Source organism: Eptatretus burgeri, unplaced genomic scaffold (genome assembly GCF_056783735.1).
Source record: "Eptatretus burgeri isolate ZD-2024b unplaced genomic scaffold, Ebu_testis_v1 Ebu_testis_scaffold_3164, whole genome shotgun sequence".
Lineage (NCBI taxonomy): Eukaryota > Metazoa > Chordata > Myxini > Myxiniformes > Myxinidae > Eptatretus > Eptatretus burgeri.
In genome coordinates, this window is record NW_028225112.1 from 54,636 (window position 1) to 71,213 (window position 16,578).

The 16,578-nt window shown below is 48.7% G+C and overlaps 1 protein-coding gene across 18 annotated transcripts in view; it reads left to right on the forward strand.

Moving 5' to 3' along the window:
- Positions 1-16,578, forward strand: part of DNAH3 (dynein axonemal heavy chain 3) — a 126,982-nt gene that overhangs the window by 24,792 nt on the left and 85,612 nt on the right. For 13 of the 18 annotated variants that reach the window (XM_085868523.1, XM_085868513.1, XM_085868505.1 and 10 more), the window contains 3 exons: positions 271-469; positions 10,894-11,073; positions 14,222-14,355. In XM_085868523.1, the coding sequence (XP_085724649.1) occupies positions 271-469; positions 10,894-11,073; positions 14,222-14,355 (513 nt within the window). Of the gene's footprint in view, positions 1-270; positions 470-10,893; positions 11,074-12,554; positions 13,502-13,677; positions 13,795-13,897; positions 14,088-14,221; positions 14,356-16,578 lie in introns of those variants that run through there. The other 5 variants (XM_085868520.1, XM_085868521.1, XM_085868510.1 and 2 more) reach the window with 5 other exon arrangements.

Consider the following 16,578-nt stretch of genomic DNA (forward strand, 5'->3'; position numbering starts at 1 on the left):
AATCACCAGGTGAGTAGCCCCCATTTATTTCCACACCACCAGACAAGTATCATTTTTTTATTTTCATACAGAATTTTTCGGTATATCGGTATATTCAAATTTCCAATATCGGTATATGGATGTGAAAAATAATACCGATATAACCCGTATATCGATATATCACCCCACCCTGCCACACACCTTGAAACTGGATGTGAATGAGACAAAATAAATAAATAAATAAATAAGCAATTAAGTAGACACACCCCCGATCTTCTTCATTTGCACCAGGTGGATCTTCCGATGCTCTTCTCTTTTCAAGCAACATCAGGATACCTGGCTGGGACTTGTACCGCAAAGCCACCAGGCACGTCTTGGGTGCACTGGTCAGGCCTTCTTCTCTTGTGTTGCTGCCTTGATGTCTCAGCAACTGAGGCAGGTTGTCACGGAGTCACTCCAGAGTCTGCTTCACTTCCTGCAGGAACATCAGGTGATGGACTTGCATTTTAATCGATCATTTCATCCATTTCCTTTCGTTCTCAAACAATTGATATCTGCTGTTCAAGTGAGTTACCATCAGGGGGCCCTTCAGATGAAACACTCCACAGTATCTTTCAAGAAGAGTTGTCCTTTTCGTGCAGGTATCCCGGACAAATTTCCTCCTTGCGGTTTTCTCTTAAATAAGTAATACTTCGTGTGACATGTGGGGGTGTACCGATGTGGATATGGAACAGGCACGATGGGCTATATGACACTTTACCTTCACAAATACACACCTTAACTACTCCTCCATTCGTGAATCCATTTTAATATATGTACTCACGTTCAATTAGTACCTAATTAATATATGTACTCACGTCCATTAGAATTAAATGTAATTAATATATGTACTCACGTCCATTAGTATGTAATTAATATATGTACTCACGTTCCATAAGTATGTAATTAATATATGTACTCACATTCCATTAGTATATAATTAATATATGTACTCACGTTCCATTAGTATATAATTCATAAATGTGCTCACGTTATATTAGTATATAATTAATATATGTACTCACGTTCCATTAGTATATAATTAATATATGTACTCACGTTCCATTAGTATATAATTAATATATGTACTCACGTTCCATTAGTATATAATTCATAAATGTACTCACGTTATATTGGTATATAATTAATATATGTACTCATGTTATATTAGTATATAATTAATATATGTACTCACGTTCCATTAGTATATAATTAATATATGTACTCACGTTCCATTAGTATATAATTAATATATGTACTCACGTTCCATTAGTATATAATTAATATATGTACTCACGTTCCATTAGTATATAATTAATATATGTACTCACGTTCCATTAGTATATAATTAATATATGTACTCACGTTCCATTAGTATATAATTAATATATGTACTCACGTTATATTAGTATATAATTAATATATGTACTCACGTTCCATTAGTATAAAATTAATATATGTACTCACGTTCCATTAGTATATAATTAATATATGTACTCACGTTATATTAGTATATAATTAATATATGTACTCACGTTCCATTAGTATATAATTAATATATGTACTCACGTTCTATAAGTATATAATTAATATATGTACTCACGTTCCATTAGTAGATAATTAATATATGTACTCGCGTTCCATTCGTATATAATTAATATATGTACGCACGTCCATTAGTATATAATTAATATATGTACTCACGTTCCATTCGTATATAATTAATATATGTACTCACGTTCCATTAGTATATAATTAATATATGTACGCACGTCCATTAGTATATAATTCATATATGTACTCACGTTCCATTCGTATATAATTCATATATGTACTCATGTTCCATTAGAATATAATTCATATATGTACTCACGTTCCATTAGTATATAATTAATATATGTACTCACGTTCCATTAGTATATAATTAATATATGTACTCACGTTCCATTAGTATATAATTAATATATGTACTCACGTTCCATTAGAATATAATTAATATATGTACTCACGTTCCATTAGTATATAATTAATATATGTACTCACGTTCCATTAGTATATAATTAATATATGTACTCACATCCATTAGTATATAATTAATATATGTACTCACGTTCCATTAGTAGATAATTAATATATTGTTGTGGTTGACCAAATTCGCAAACCACCATTCAGGTCCCTTAGGTGAGGTATCTCGGTAAGTATATGTGTAGTTAGGCCCAAACCCGTTGTCTAGAGGGAATAAATGTCATTCATGCGTGCTGCGACTCTTCAGGATAGCCGTTTTTCTTTTACTATCTTTATTTTGGACCAGCCACCATCTCTACCACCACCAACCACGTCTCAACAGTCATCACAACATCAACCACCCACCACAACGCCGCTTCACCACAACAGCCACGACCTTTACCGTCACACCTCGCAACCGTCGCATCGCCACCGTTCTTGCGCCGCTTGTGGGTACCGGTACTGGACTCGTGCAGGGCGCGCACCGAACAGCGTGTACAAAACATCACGGACTTTCCGCAGAAAAACGGATCAAAAACGACTCACGCCCACTTTTGTTCCGTCCAATCGGTGAGCGAGGGGCGATTTGGCCCCGCCTCCAGGGCGTTGGAGGGCGGTCGCTATATGCAAATTCATGGATCAAAAAGCATTCACGCCCACTTTTTCTCGGGCCAATGGGGAGTGAGGTGAAAGGTCGAAGGCAGGGGGTCAAAGGCGAAGCCGCGGGGCTTATATAAGCGACCGCGTTCGTCAGTCGAGTTAAGACTTCGCAGTCGGTGGAGTTGGGAAGAAGAAGCAGTAGGTGTGCGTTGGAAGGAGTGCAGTTGGGAGTTCGCGGAGTCGGAGCGAAGAGGACGGAGCTGTGGAGAGGCGGCGGCGGCGAAGGCAGACGAGGGGGTGCTCGCGTCGGTGCCGGGAGCTGCACACCAGAGAGGCCAGCAACGCGACCGAGGTGGAGGAGGAGACGCTCGCCGCGGGACCCGAGACAGGGTTAAATCCTCCTTTCCCCGAGCATCAGCAACCCCCTCCTGTTTCCCCCCCGCGCTGAGATAGTGCAACAAAAGGGGGCCCCCTTCCCACCCCCTACCAGACACTGTCCGCGAGGCCCGCGGAGTTGAGGCACCACCGCCGCTCCGCGTCTCATCACCAGACGGGTAGGCCCGACACGGTCTCGGCCCCAGGCCCGCCTACCACCTCATCCTGGAGGGTGGTTCTCTTTTCTTTTGCTTTGGGAATGTGTGTTGTCGGCGCCGTCTGTGAAGTAAAATTGTATAAGTGTTGCCGTGTGCTCGCGTAATCGGTATTAGATCTGCATTGTCGCATTTGCTTTTTGTCTTCTTCTTTTCTATGTGCTTTTGGTGGAATTGTATATGTGTGTTTTCCGTTCATCGCGAATAAATGTGCTTTATGTTGAACTGTTTTCCCGCTTCGCTTCGTCATTTCCTTCATTGAATCCCCATCTTGCTTCACGTCAAGGGTTGGTAGTGGGCTGAATACGCCCGATAATTAATCGAACCGTCGAGGTCGACGATAACACCGCTCGGTTATTCTGATAGTACGGAACGGGTCGCTTAAGTGGTCCGTGTCCGAAGTCGACCTGCGGCGAGGTGCGATCGCCCGGTCTACCCTCCGCGTGGGTACTTAGGTAGGTCGAATTTGGCGAGCAACCCTATCCCACGCGAGGGCTGATTGGCTCGATCGCGGTGAGACCGAAAGGTCCACCCGTGACTGGTTCCCGGCGTTAGTCCGAGAGGGTCACGACTGGATTGTCCGTCCGGTGGGCGACGTGCCGCGATTCGAGTTACGTGGCCGTCAGCACGCCGGCGGACGCGAATCCGTAACACTGGTGTCAGGAGTGGGATACAAATCCATCGCCCTCCTCGCGGCACTGGTATCGGAGAACAGGAAAACGGGCTCTCCTGTCTCCAGCTAAATTCACGGGAATCGGTCCAGGGGTGAGAGAAGCGACCCCCGATTCCCTCCAAATTACGAGCGAGCGAAATTAACCCTTCACGAGAAGCAAGAAGGCGTCTCAAGGCGAGCGGGAGCCGGGGGTATTAGAAATGGATGTAGAATGTGTAGAATCCATGGCTCAGGATGAAATCCCCGTGCAGGAAATGTTGGTTGTACAGGAAAACGAACTCGCCCAACTGAACCCAGAGCCCGAAATGGGTGCGGCAGCGGCCGCGGTGTATGACACCTCCCCCCCCCTCTCCACCAAAACCCTTCCCCAACCCTTGCCGAAACGGCTCAGCTGAGTGCATCCGACATAGCCCAGCTATGCACCATGCTGGCGGAAATGACAGCGAAGATGGATACATACACAAATGAAATGAAAAACGGAATGAAAGGAATGAACGAAAAGATGGATACAAATACAAATGAAATGAAAAACGAAATGAACAAGCAAATAAACGGAATGGAAGCAAACATGAAGGAAGAAATGAAAGAGCTACGGGGTGAGACGCAGAACACGCCTGCAGGCGGGCATGAAGGCCGTGACCAGGGAGATAGGAATGGCGACTCCACGTGTGGGAGCGAACGAGCTGGAAGGGGGTGCAACGGCTGAAAGGCCCGCGGTGGAGGCGGGTAAAAAAATAATTCGGGGGGCGTGTTGGGCGAGGGTCGTGACAGAAGAATCGACGATGACCAAAAGGGAAAAATTAAATGGGGAGACCAAAACGTGTGAGACGAGACACGAGGTGACGACAACAGAAACTTATAAATGTATAGAGACACGGGAGACAGAAAAAATAGAGGAGAGACTGCACGATGAAGACGGGGTAAGTGACGCGCACACACACACGGAGGTAGTGGAGGATAATGGGGGTGAGCTGGCGGACTGGGTAGAGACCCAGTGCGAGCACCTGGATAGCCATAGCCTCCTCCAGGAACGAGGGGGGGGGGGAGTATGCCCCCTTGAGGCGAGTCACGACCAGGTGAGTTCGGTCGTGCTTTGTGAGGTCGAGGGGAGGAGTGCTGCGAACGGGTGCTTGGAGAGCTTGGGGGGTATAGAGGCCCCGGAGACCCTTGTGGGGACACTAATCCCCAGTGTGGTTGTCCCTGTGTGTGTGGTGCAAGGTGTGAGTGCGTCCCCGTGTGTGGAAGCAACCCCGTGTGTGAGTGGTGTGGTGGCGATGGTGCCGGAGTACGTGCTTCCCAGCACGCCGTGTGTGGATGAGGCACCGTGTGTGGAAGAGGCCGTGTGTGTGGATGAAACGGCCAGTGTGGATGAGGCACTGCGGTTGAGTGCCCCCGCGTGTGTGAGTGAGGGACGGTGTGTGGATGAGGCACCGCTGGTGAGTGCCCCCGCGTGTGTGGGTGAGGCACCGTGTGTGAGTGATGCCGTGTGTGTGGATGAAACGGCCAGTGTGAGTGAAGCACCGCGGGTGAGTGCCCCCGCGTGTGTGAGTGAGGCACCGCGGGTGAGTGCCCCCGCGCTAGTGAATGGAGCACCACGTGTGAGTGGTATGGGTTATGCAAGGGAGACCGTGTGTGTGAGAGAGCGGTATGTGAGGGAGATGTCGGTTGGCATGCGGGAGCATGCAGCCGCGTCTCCCGGTGTGAATGTGATGGAGTGGAGTGTGTGCGTCGTAACACGCAGGTGTGCGTGGGTCGAATGGCGACGACGGCGACATGTAAGGAAAGAAAGCCGAGTAGCGGCTGTAGTTGTTTCGGGGACCGTGCCGGGTTCACCCAGCAGTGAGCACGAGGTCCGTGCTGTGCAACGCACGAGGCCACCACGTGCTCGCTTGCGAGAGTGAAGTCCCGGTCCGGAAACGCATGCGGTGGATTTGCCGATCCCGTGGACGGACAAAGTTTAGGCAGGTAAACGGATTTGGACCGGACGGGTTCTCCACGCGATCGTGTGTGTTCGGCTCCAACGGGCAAAGCACATGTGTTCGCGTGGGGAACCCCTCGAGACGTGGGGCTTGTGTTTTTTTTTATGCGCACGGTGACGTCATGGCTGCACGTGGGGTTGGAATCCGGCAGGAGGGGTATCCCTGCCGGATAGTACCGTCCAAGAAGGGACGAGGAACACGTGCAGCTGCATGACGTCACGGGCAGGTGTAAAGTGCGCGAGTTGCCGCGCTGGTGCTGCGCATGAAAAAAAAAAAAGAAAAAAAAAAAAAGAAAAAAAAAAAAGCAAGCCTCACTTTCGGGTGCACAGGATTCCTGGGCAAGGGGTGGAAGACCCCCTTACCGGGGCACAGGATGGAAACTAGTTAGGGGGAAGGGTTAGCTTAGTTAGACCGACTTCATGGGGCAGGGGTAAGTCCTCATGGAGTCCGTGGAATGGATTAGTTAGAGGGATTTAGTGAGCTTTAGGTTGGGAAATGATTTTTGATGATTTGAGACAGTGACAGACTTGTGGATGTGTAGAGGGGACGTAGTTTAGCTACGTAGGTTAAAAGGAACGTGCTGTAGTTTAAGGGACGACGTGGGAGCACGAGTTAGTTAGGGGAGGTAGTTAGAAGGATGGCAGAGTTCAGCGGTGAGTGTGTTGAAGAGTTGGTGAGTGAAGTGGAAGCATGTGCTTGTTGAGTGAGTGAGGCCAGCGGGTCTGTGTGAGTGGAGCGAATGGGGAATGCATGGTGCGATGAGTGATTGGGGGGAGGAGTGACTCCCGCCCAAGGGACCCCGGGGTCAGAGTAAAGTGAGTTAGCTGGGTTAGCCAAATTGAAAAATGGAGGTTGTTTTGTTGTTGGTGGGAGTGTAGGCTCGAAACCCGTTTGGAGGGGTGCAGGAGCCCTGTTGACAGGCTGGGAGCGTGGCTGCGAAAAGTGAGTATCGCTGAGTGGGTACCCCGGGCACCAGGCTCGTCGGCCGTGGTAGGCCAAGGGCCCATGGGGGGCCGGGATAGCGTAGTGGGCACGGGTGCGCCTGCTTGGTGCGGGGGCCCGGGGCGCCATTAGCCGCGTGGGCAGTGTTGTGGGCACGGGTGACCCTCGGAAAGGGGCCTGGGAAGCCAGCCTGCCACGTGTGCGTTTCAGGGGAGGTGCCATGGGGGGGCACTCCCCGGTGTTAGGGAGCTGGTAGGCTCGGAGGCAGTGTAGTGCCCGGGGGTGCCATAGCGGGAGATTCGGCAGAGGGTCGTGCCTGCGAAAGGGAGCCACGTGTCCCAGCCATGAGACCGTGTGAGGGCACGGAGAGAAAATTTGGGGGGCGAGGCCCGAAATTGTGAGGACACCAACACAGGCGACGGGAATCTGGGTTGTTGGAACCAATAGTTTAAGCGAGAGGCGCTTGTTGAAAGCCCCGGGGTAGTTTAACAGTTAATGGTTAGGGTAGATTAGGAAGTGTACCCCTCCGCACCATCCATCCCCTCGCTCTCGTTGTGGGCCGCTGGACCCACTTTGGTTATAGATCGCCGAACTCTGGGGAGGCCATTCTGAGGCTTCGTTGGGCCTCGGCACAGGACGTTAGCTCTCCCTTGTTCCCCTCCGGGAAGGGAACGTAGGGGTTGGGAGTAGGCTAGGTGACAGGATAGGTTAGCCGAACAAAAGACGATAAAGGGGGTTAGGGGACGATTTATAGTGGGGAAGTAAAAATAAAAACAAAAAAAAAATAAAATAAGTGGGGGCTAAATTGGTTTTTCACAAATTAAGGGAGTGGGTATGTACAGTGACAGGCAAAGGCGATAGGTTGGGAGGGAGACAGGTCGGTAGGTCCGAGCCCGCCTTCCAAGTGGCCAGCACCACCGCACTCCCTCCACCAACCTCCACTGAACGGCAAAGGCTGGCCAACTTCATCTGCAGCTGCTGTGCTGCAAGGCCTGTGCCGGCTGGATCGTCTGCAGCTGCTGTGCTGCAAGGCCTGTGCCGGCCAGTTCATCTGCAGCTGTGGTACTTCAAGGCCTGTGCCGGCCAGTTCATCTGCCGGCTGGCTGTTTTTCTGCAAGGCCTGTGCCGGCCAGTTCATCTGCCGGCTGTGTTTGCCTGCAGCGGCCTTCTTCTGCGGGCTGTGTTTGCCTGCTCACCTTTGCCATGCCATGCCCACTGCCCATGTTCACCAGCCCCGTTCAATTTTGCTTTGCCCCCCCCCCCCGTTCATTGCCATGTGCGCCAGGATCAAGGCAACAGTTTGCAAGCTGCAAGAACTGCCCTGTTGGCAGCTACAACACGGGCCTGCAGTGGCGGCCCGTGCACCGTGTTTGTGTCCATCCATCCATTCGTTGTGTTAATTGCGTGTGCCACTTGAGCTGGCACGGAGACTGCATTTGTGCAGCCCATGCACCGTTGTGGTTCACTGCGTTCAGTTCAAAAAGGAAGGCCTTGGACTGCGTGTGAGCAGCCAGCCACGTTCCCTGTCACCTGCATTGTTTTGAGCCAGAGACTGCATGCGAGCAGCCTGGCTCCCTGCTAACTGCTTTTCTTTTGCAGAGTTCATTGATCCTGGGCCATGGTTTAGTGTAAAATTTGTAAGTTAAGGTTAAGATGTACTGTAAATATGAGTGCGCCCCCGGCATGTCTGTCCTAGCGCCGGCAATTTTATTTAAGTCGTCCGTGTGAGTGAGTTTGTTTAGGTAGTTACGCAGCCCTCAGGTTATTTATTTTGGGGACACGAATACCATGAATGTCGCACTCAGGGATCCGTAGGTAAAATGTACTAGGGGAAAACTACACATGATGGCACACGAAAATTTGACGACTCGGGACGAGTCTGTAAAAAGGGGAAGGGGTAGTGTTGTGGTTGACCAAATTCGCAAACCACCATTCAGGTCCCTTAGGTGAGGTATCTCGGTAAGTATATGTGTAGTTAGGCCCAAACCCGTTGTCTAGAGGGAATAAATGTCATTCATGCGTGCTGCGACTCTTCAGGATAGCCGTTTTTCTTTTACTATCTTTATTTTGGACCAGCCACCATCTCTACCACCACCAACCACGTCTCAACAGTCATCACAACATCAACCACCCACCACAACGCCGCTTCACCACAACAGCCACGACCTTTACCGTCACACCTCGCAACCGTCGCATCGCCACCGTTCTTGCGCCGCTTGTGGGTACCGGTGTTGGACTCGTGCAGGGCGCGCGCCGAACAGCGTGTACAAAACCACGGATTTTCAGCTCCAAAAACGGATCAAAAACGACACACGCCCACTTTTGTTCCGTCCAATCGGTGAGCGAGGGGCGATTTAGCCCCGCCTCCAGGGCGTTGGAGGGCGGTCGCTATATGCAAATTCATGGATCAAAAAGCATTCACGCCCACTTTTTCTCGGGCCAATGGGGAGCGAGGTGAAAGGTCGAAGGCAGGGGGTCAAAGGCGAAGCCACGGGGCTTATATAAGCGACCGCGTTCGTCAGTCGAGTTAAGACTTCGCAGTCGGTGGAGTTGGGAAGAAGAAGCAGTAGGTGTGCGTTGGAAGGAGTGCAGTTGGGAGTTCGCGGAGTCGGAGCGAAGAGGACGGAGCTGTGGAGAGGCGGCGGCGGCGAAGGCAGACGAGGGGGTGCTCGCGTCGGTGCCGGGAGCTGCACACCAGAGAGGCCAGCAACGCGACCGAGGTGGAGGAGGAGACGCTCGCCGCGGGACCCGAGACAGGGTTAAATCCTCCTTTCCCCGAGCATCAGCAACCCCCTCCTGTTTCCCCCCGCACTGAGATAGTGCGACAAAAGGGGGCCCCCTTCCCACCCCCTACCAGACACTGTCCGCGAGGCCCGCGGAGTTGAGGCACCACCGCCGCTCCCCGTCTCATCACCAGACGGGTAGGCCCGACACGGTCTCGGCCCCAGGCCCGCCTACCCCCTCATCCTGGAGGGTGGTTCTCTTTTCTTTTGCTTTGGGAATGTGTGTTGTCGGCGCCGTCTGTGAAGTAAAATTGTATAAGTGTTGCCGTGTGCTCGCGTAATCGGTATTAGATCTGCATTGTCGCATTTGCTTTTTGTCTTCTTCTTTTCTATGTGCTTTTGGTGCAATTGTATATGTGTGTTTTCCGTTCATCGCGAATAAATGTGCTTTATGTTGAACTGTTTTCCCGCTTCGCTTCGTCATTTCCTTCATTGAATCCCCATCTTGCTTCACGTCAAGGGTTGGTAGTGGGCTGAATACGCCCGATAATTAATCGAACCGTCGAGGCCGACGATAACACCGCTCGGTTATCCCGATAGTACGGAACGGGTCGCTTAAGTGGCCCGTGTCCGAAGTCGACCTGCGGCGAGGTGCGATCGCCCGGTCTGCCCTCCGTGTGGGTACTTAGGTAGGTCGAATTTGGCGAGCAACCCTATCCCACGCGGGGGCCGATTGGCTCGATCGCTGTGAGACCGAAAGGTCCACCCGTGACTGGTTCCCGGCGTTAGTCCGAGAGGGTCACGACTGGATTGTCCGTCCGGTGGGCGACGTGCCGTGATTCGAGTTACGTGGCCGTCAGCACGCCGGCGGGCGCGAATCCGTAACAATATGTACTCGCGTTCCATTCGTATATAATTAATATATGTACGCACGTCCATTAGTATATAATTAATATATGTACTCACGTTCCATTCGTATATAATTCATATATGTACTCATGTTCCATTAGTATATAATTCATATATGTACTCACGTTCCATTAGTATATAATTCATATATGTACGCATCTCCATTGGTATATAATTAATACATGAACTCACGTTCCATTAGTATATCATTAATATATGTACTCACGTACCCATATTTCAAAAGCACGGAATTGGTAAATGTACTTTTGTTACAATGGTACGTAATTAATAGACGTACTAACATTTAAATAGTACATACGCGGACAGACAGACGAACGTACAAAGGACCCAAATGCAATTCCCTCTCCTCTGGCGAGGATGATTAAATGTCCGAACAAGTCGCTTATCGTGTGAGCCCGGGCCGCAGAGACCATCCAGACATTCGTGTTCCGCAGGCCGACGATGACGTTCACCTTGATCCCCAGCGACCCCACGTCCCACGCCTTGCCCTCTTCTCACTGGAACTGTGTTTGCATGGGAAGGACATCGTGTTCGAACCTCCCTTCGATGCCTGCAAACAGCTTCTGAAAAATTGCATCCTCACCATCATCGATCACGCCACTGGCATTTTGCGGGTTTGTGGAAACAATGGGGATTGCTTAAATACTCACCTTTCCAATCAGATATTTTTTAGAGAAGAGTCGGTGAGATATGCTCACAAAGCTCGTCAAATAGCAATGCCATTCCTCTTCTTCTTCTTCTTCTTCTTCTTTCGGCTGCTCCCGTTCGGGGTCGCCACAGTGGATTATCCGTATGATCCACATCGTGATTTGGCACATGTTTTATGCCGGATGCCCTTCCTGACGCAACCCTGGTCGCCTCTTACGACACAGGGATATGGTACACCTATTTTAACCGAGGTATACACCGGCCCAGTACACTGGTACTCATTTCGCCGACCTCGGAAGGATGACAGGCTGAGTCAAGCCCCTGGTGTATTAATTCAGTGGCCCAACGGGGCTTGAACTCAGGACCTTTTGGATCCCAAGCCGCTGCCCTAACCACTGCATCAACACCAGGCTTTCGATGCAATGCCATTCCATGCTGCAATAACTCTCCTGGGAATCTGTAGTTGTGTACCTGTGCTGTTATTACCTCCCTGCCATATCTACCTGTCAGGCCGAGATAATCGACACAACTTTTTGGGGAATTACGGACATTATTGTGGCATCCATTGCTGAAAAATCGACGAATCAACTGGAACGTTGATCAAGCTCTGCAAACTGCCATGGGTCACATGAAGCTGATGTTTCTGGTGTAAACCCTCCGTCTTAGCAAGAGAGGGATGGGGTCGAGGGTTTATAGAGGGTAGGTGTTCGTCGGAGGTGTTTTTCGCAGGAGACGCAAAGAAGAATGAAGAACTAGCACGGAGAAGATTAGTTCTCCATCCCCCTGCAAACGATAAAAGCCTTTGTTTTGGGGAAAACCCCCACATTTGGGAAATGAATCAATCCACGGACGCGTTTTTGGTGTACTGGTCGTCATCAACACGGGGTTAATTCTGGCAAGTGGCAAAAGTCGAGCTGGTAACTCGTCCCACGTCGCATGACATCTCAATATCCACTCTTCAACTGTGATGGAGCCATGGACCCCTGCTTGACACCAGCACTTGCTGAAGGGGTCCTGACCAACTTGGGGAACCTGCCACACATGCATCATGTTTTCGGCATCCATTAAAAGGTTAACGAGGTTAATGAAACGTCGTTGAGAAAGAAGATATGTCTTCACATATTCAACCTCTATTCTTGGTGCCACGTCGTTCTCAGAGAGCCTTGTTTGGGAGATGATGATGAAGCTTATATCACAAATCCTGATGAGGTAGTGATAGTTACACAGCTCACCGCATGCCTACAATCCAACGATTATATACAATCCACTATCTGCCATGATCTTTCCTGGGGAAGCCACATTTCCAAGCTGGTCTCCAAAGCCAGTCGCCGACTGGGCATCCTCCATCGTACAATGTCCTTCCTTGGCACACCCGAGCTCATAACCACTTATAAAGCTTTCATCTGCAGCCTGATCGATGTAGCCTGATGATGGATGTAGCCTGATGGATGTAGCCAGCCTGATGCAGCCTGATCTCACATCTGGGATGGTCTCCTGCCACAAGCTGTTGGGATGGTGGAAACCGAGGCATTTTGGATCATTGGGATCTCCCACGATGAAGCTGAGTCTTTGGGTCTTTCACTCTCTCACCAGAGAAAGGTCGGCGGTCTTTCTATCTTCTACCGTCTCATCTCTGGTCTTGCACCCCCTGCTCTGTCTGTGCTTTGTCCCCCGAATATTTCTGCAGGGCGCTCAAGGTCCGCCAGCAATCCCCTTTTCGTAAAACTCCCAAAATCAAGAATCACTGCTCACCTACACTCTTTCATTCCTTTTTTTTCCCACCTCTGGAACAACCTCCCACACTGTCTTCAATCCCATTCTTTCCTCCAGGTGTTTAAAACAGCTGTTCACCACCATCTCATGTCTTACACCATCCAAAACAATGATCTTTTCTCCTCCCTGTTAATCCACCACAAACCCACCTCCTTCAAATTCGCTGATTTCCTTCCTGAAAGTCCCTGTAGTGTCCATATTGTTTACACCGTGTACCCTGCCCCTTCCCTCTCTCTTCCACAGATGTGATGTCCTTGTTCCCTGCTGTTGTTGTGCTTTCCTCTCTCACCCCCTCTTGTCTCCTGCTCCCTTTGTTATACGAGGTCCGTGTAAAAAGTAACGGGACTGAGCCTGCTGTGTGCTCCACTTGCACAACTTGAATGAACTGGTTGCGTCTCAGTCTTTCGCACCATTCCAGCAATATATATGATTGGTGATGCTTGACTGCGCTCATTGTGTGATTTTTTTTACAAGTCTTGCTTTACACGTTGTCTAGTCTGAGTCTTTGTGCGATGAGTCGTGAGCAGAGAGCCAATCTGACGACGTGACGACGGAGCTCCGGAGGATTCCAGAAGAAGCCTTCCGCTGGTTCATGGAAGCGTGGAAGAAGAGGATGGACAAGTGTGTGCGACTGGAGGGAAACTATTTTGAAGGAGACAAGCTGTGATTTCAACATATTTTTTGGAATAAAATTTCTGTGAAGTCAGTTCTGTTACTTTTTAGACGGACCTCTTATGTTCTGTGAGCTCTTCTACGAGAGCCTCATGTAAGTCTTAAAACAAACAACCTGCTCTCAGCTGCAGAATTCTGTATGCTGGGAGGTTCGAATCCAGTCTCAAGAACCCAACGTCTTGTATGTCGTGAAATGAGCTGGTTTGCCACTGCTGGGTTTGCTTCGACCAAACGCAGAACTTGTGAGATGAAAATGATTTGTTCACTTTTATTGTCTGTACCTTTCACTTCCCTCTTATTCTTAATCTCTGTCTTCATCTTCTTTGTGTTCTGCCTTGCGGAAGGTCCTTGACTGTCTCCTTAATCCTCCACTACGAGGGTTTCCTTCTCTCAGTCTGCCCAGCATTCTTCGTCTCGGTCTTCCACTTGATCTCTTTCCTCGTAGTTTTCCTTCAATTGCATCTGACAATTAACCTACATGTGGAGTTTCATCTGTTGGGAGCATCTATCAAGCACTCGTTTGTTATTTCATGGAGTAAGTAGTGATTTGTATTCATTGTGATATGTTCATGTCCCTCCTCAGCCCTTTTTGAAAATGCCAATGTTTTATCCGATGAAATTTTTCTCCGAAGAAGCATTTCGGATTTAGCGATTTCTCCCTGCTTGCAGGTAGAACACGAGCTCTTCCCGGATCTCAGGGACCAACAGTTCTTGCAAACCGTGAGCGCCGATGAGCCCTTGGTGCTCGAGCTGATGGAGAAAGCCATGGCGATTGTAGACAACAATGCAATTGGGCTTCAGAAGTGAGATTTTTCCCTTTTTCAATCCCATTTGGCTCCAGGTGGTCACCTTCACACTTACTTATGTTACTTATGAGTCACTTACAAGTAACGTGTGTCGACGTGTGTCAGTGATCGCATAACGTGCCTACAACTTATGGCCAGCGTATGCGGAACGTGTGAGTCATACGCTGGCATACATCGAAAAATTTTGAGCATGCTTAAAATTTGTCGACGTGCTCTTAACGTATACAAAACTTACCCATAACGTATTTGACGTGTGCCAGCGTATTCGGCAAATTTTTCATACGTCGGCATACGCTGGCTAAAACGTCAAGGTGTGACAGGGCCTTGACACTTGGATGTCTAGTGCGGTTATGATTTGAATCGTCGGGCGGCAGCCTTTTAATAGGCTACGCCACGTGATCGTCGGCGATACGCTGCCGCGCGCTATGCATACGTTAGACTATCGTTGGGCATAGGTTGTGAACGCCAACAACACGCTAAGCATTCGTTGGTATAAGTTTTCTATATGTTATCGAAACGTTCTGTGTACGTTACTAATACGTTATGCATACGTCCAACTCGTTATGAATACGCCAAAAACTTAAAAAAACATCAATAGTTCAGCGTACGCCAGCGTTTTACCTACATTTTGATACGTTGCCATACGCTGGCTAAAACGTCAAGGTGTGACAGCAGATTAACGTTTTGCATTTACGTCAAAAAGTTCCATCTTGGTTTCGTCAGACCACAAAACGTTTTGCCACGTGGCTTCAAAATCTCTGGAGTGTATTTTTGCATACCTCAAACAGGACTAAAGGTGGACTTTTTGAGTCATGGCTTCCTTCTTGCCACCATACCATACAGGCCAGTCTTGTGGAGTGCTTGGGATATTGTTGTCACATACCCACAATGAACAGTCTTTGCCACAAAGGCACGTGGTAGCTCTTTCAAAGTTACCATTGGCCTCTTGGTGGCCCCTTTGATCAGTGACCTCCTTGTTGGTCATACAGTTTGGAGGGACGGCCTGATCGAAGCAGGGTATTGGTAGTACCATGCACCTTCCACTTTTTTTTTTACAAACTCTTCACTCGCATTGGGCCACAGAACAAACATATGAATTTTCATATTTTTCGGACAAGGATTTTGATTCAACCGATTATGACTGGAATACCACTTCAACAGTGACGTCATCGTTATCACCCTATATACCCCCATTGGGAGTTAGTTTATAACATGCCACGTCTCAAGTTTTTTTCAATGAGCAGTTTCAGAGAAGATGTCAATTTTTTCCCCCATTCATCCAATTTGGCTGCCATACTTCGTGACCTATGACGTCAGAGTTATCAATAAAACGTTTTCCATGTGGAGTCTCTCCGACATTTTAAAGTTTCGCATTGATCGGACAAGCGGTTCCAGAGAGAAAACGAAATTAAAACGAAAAAAATATATAGACGTGCACACATAAAGATACAGACAGACAGACACGAGCGTCACAATCATCTCGCAATTCCTTCGGGGCGAGAGCAAAAATTCGGTCCAGGACACAAATCAAATACGAGGTGCATCACTTCAATGTAGGTCCACCATTATGACGCAAGAACATATCGGAAAGCCAAGCGGTGTTTGAGATTGAGTGATGCCAAAAATGCTTTTTTTTTTTTTAAGACCACCATTTGAATTTGACCTTTAACCCGGAGGGGTCTGATGTCAACCAAGTGTAGATGTGCCTTGCTTTATGCTATCTGGAGAGGGCAATTTCGTTCTGATAGGACAAACCTCAGTGAAGTTTTGTTGAAAAATGTGAAAATGCCTATAATTGTGTCAAGACCTGAACATAATTCGGTCAAGGTCCAAAAAATTATGCCAATCCGGGGTATTTTGTATTTACCATGATTGATGTGAAATTTCATTCCGAAAGTCCCAGCTGGCTCCGAAATACTTCGCCGTTTGCAGAATGCAACCACAATGGGCTTTCGCAACAGTCCAAGGAGACTGGACGTTGCACATTTCAAAGGAGGCAATTACAACTGATTCCGATGTCGATGTGTTTGATGTACTAGTGCATCTCCGTACGTGCGTGGCCGTACGTGCAAACAAAAAAATAAAAGAAACTTTCAAACAACGAGCCACAAACGACAACCACACAGGCCGTTCCTTCGCTCTCGCGACAACCACACATAGAGTTAATTAAAATCCAAATTAAAATCAAGTTTACCTCCCTGTCTTTGCTTGCCATGACAT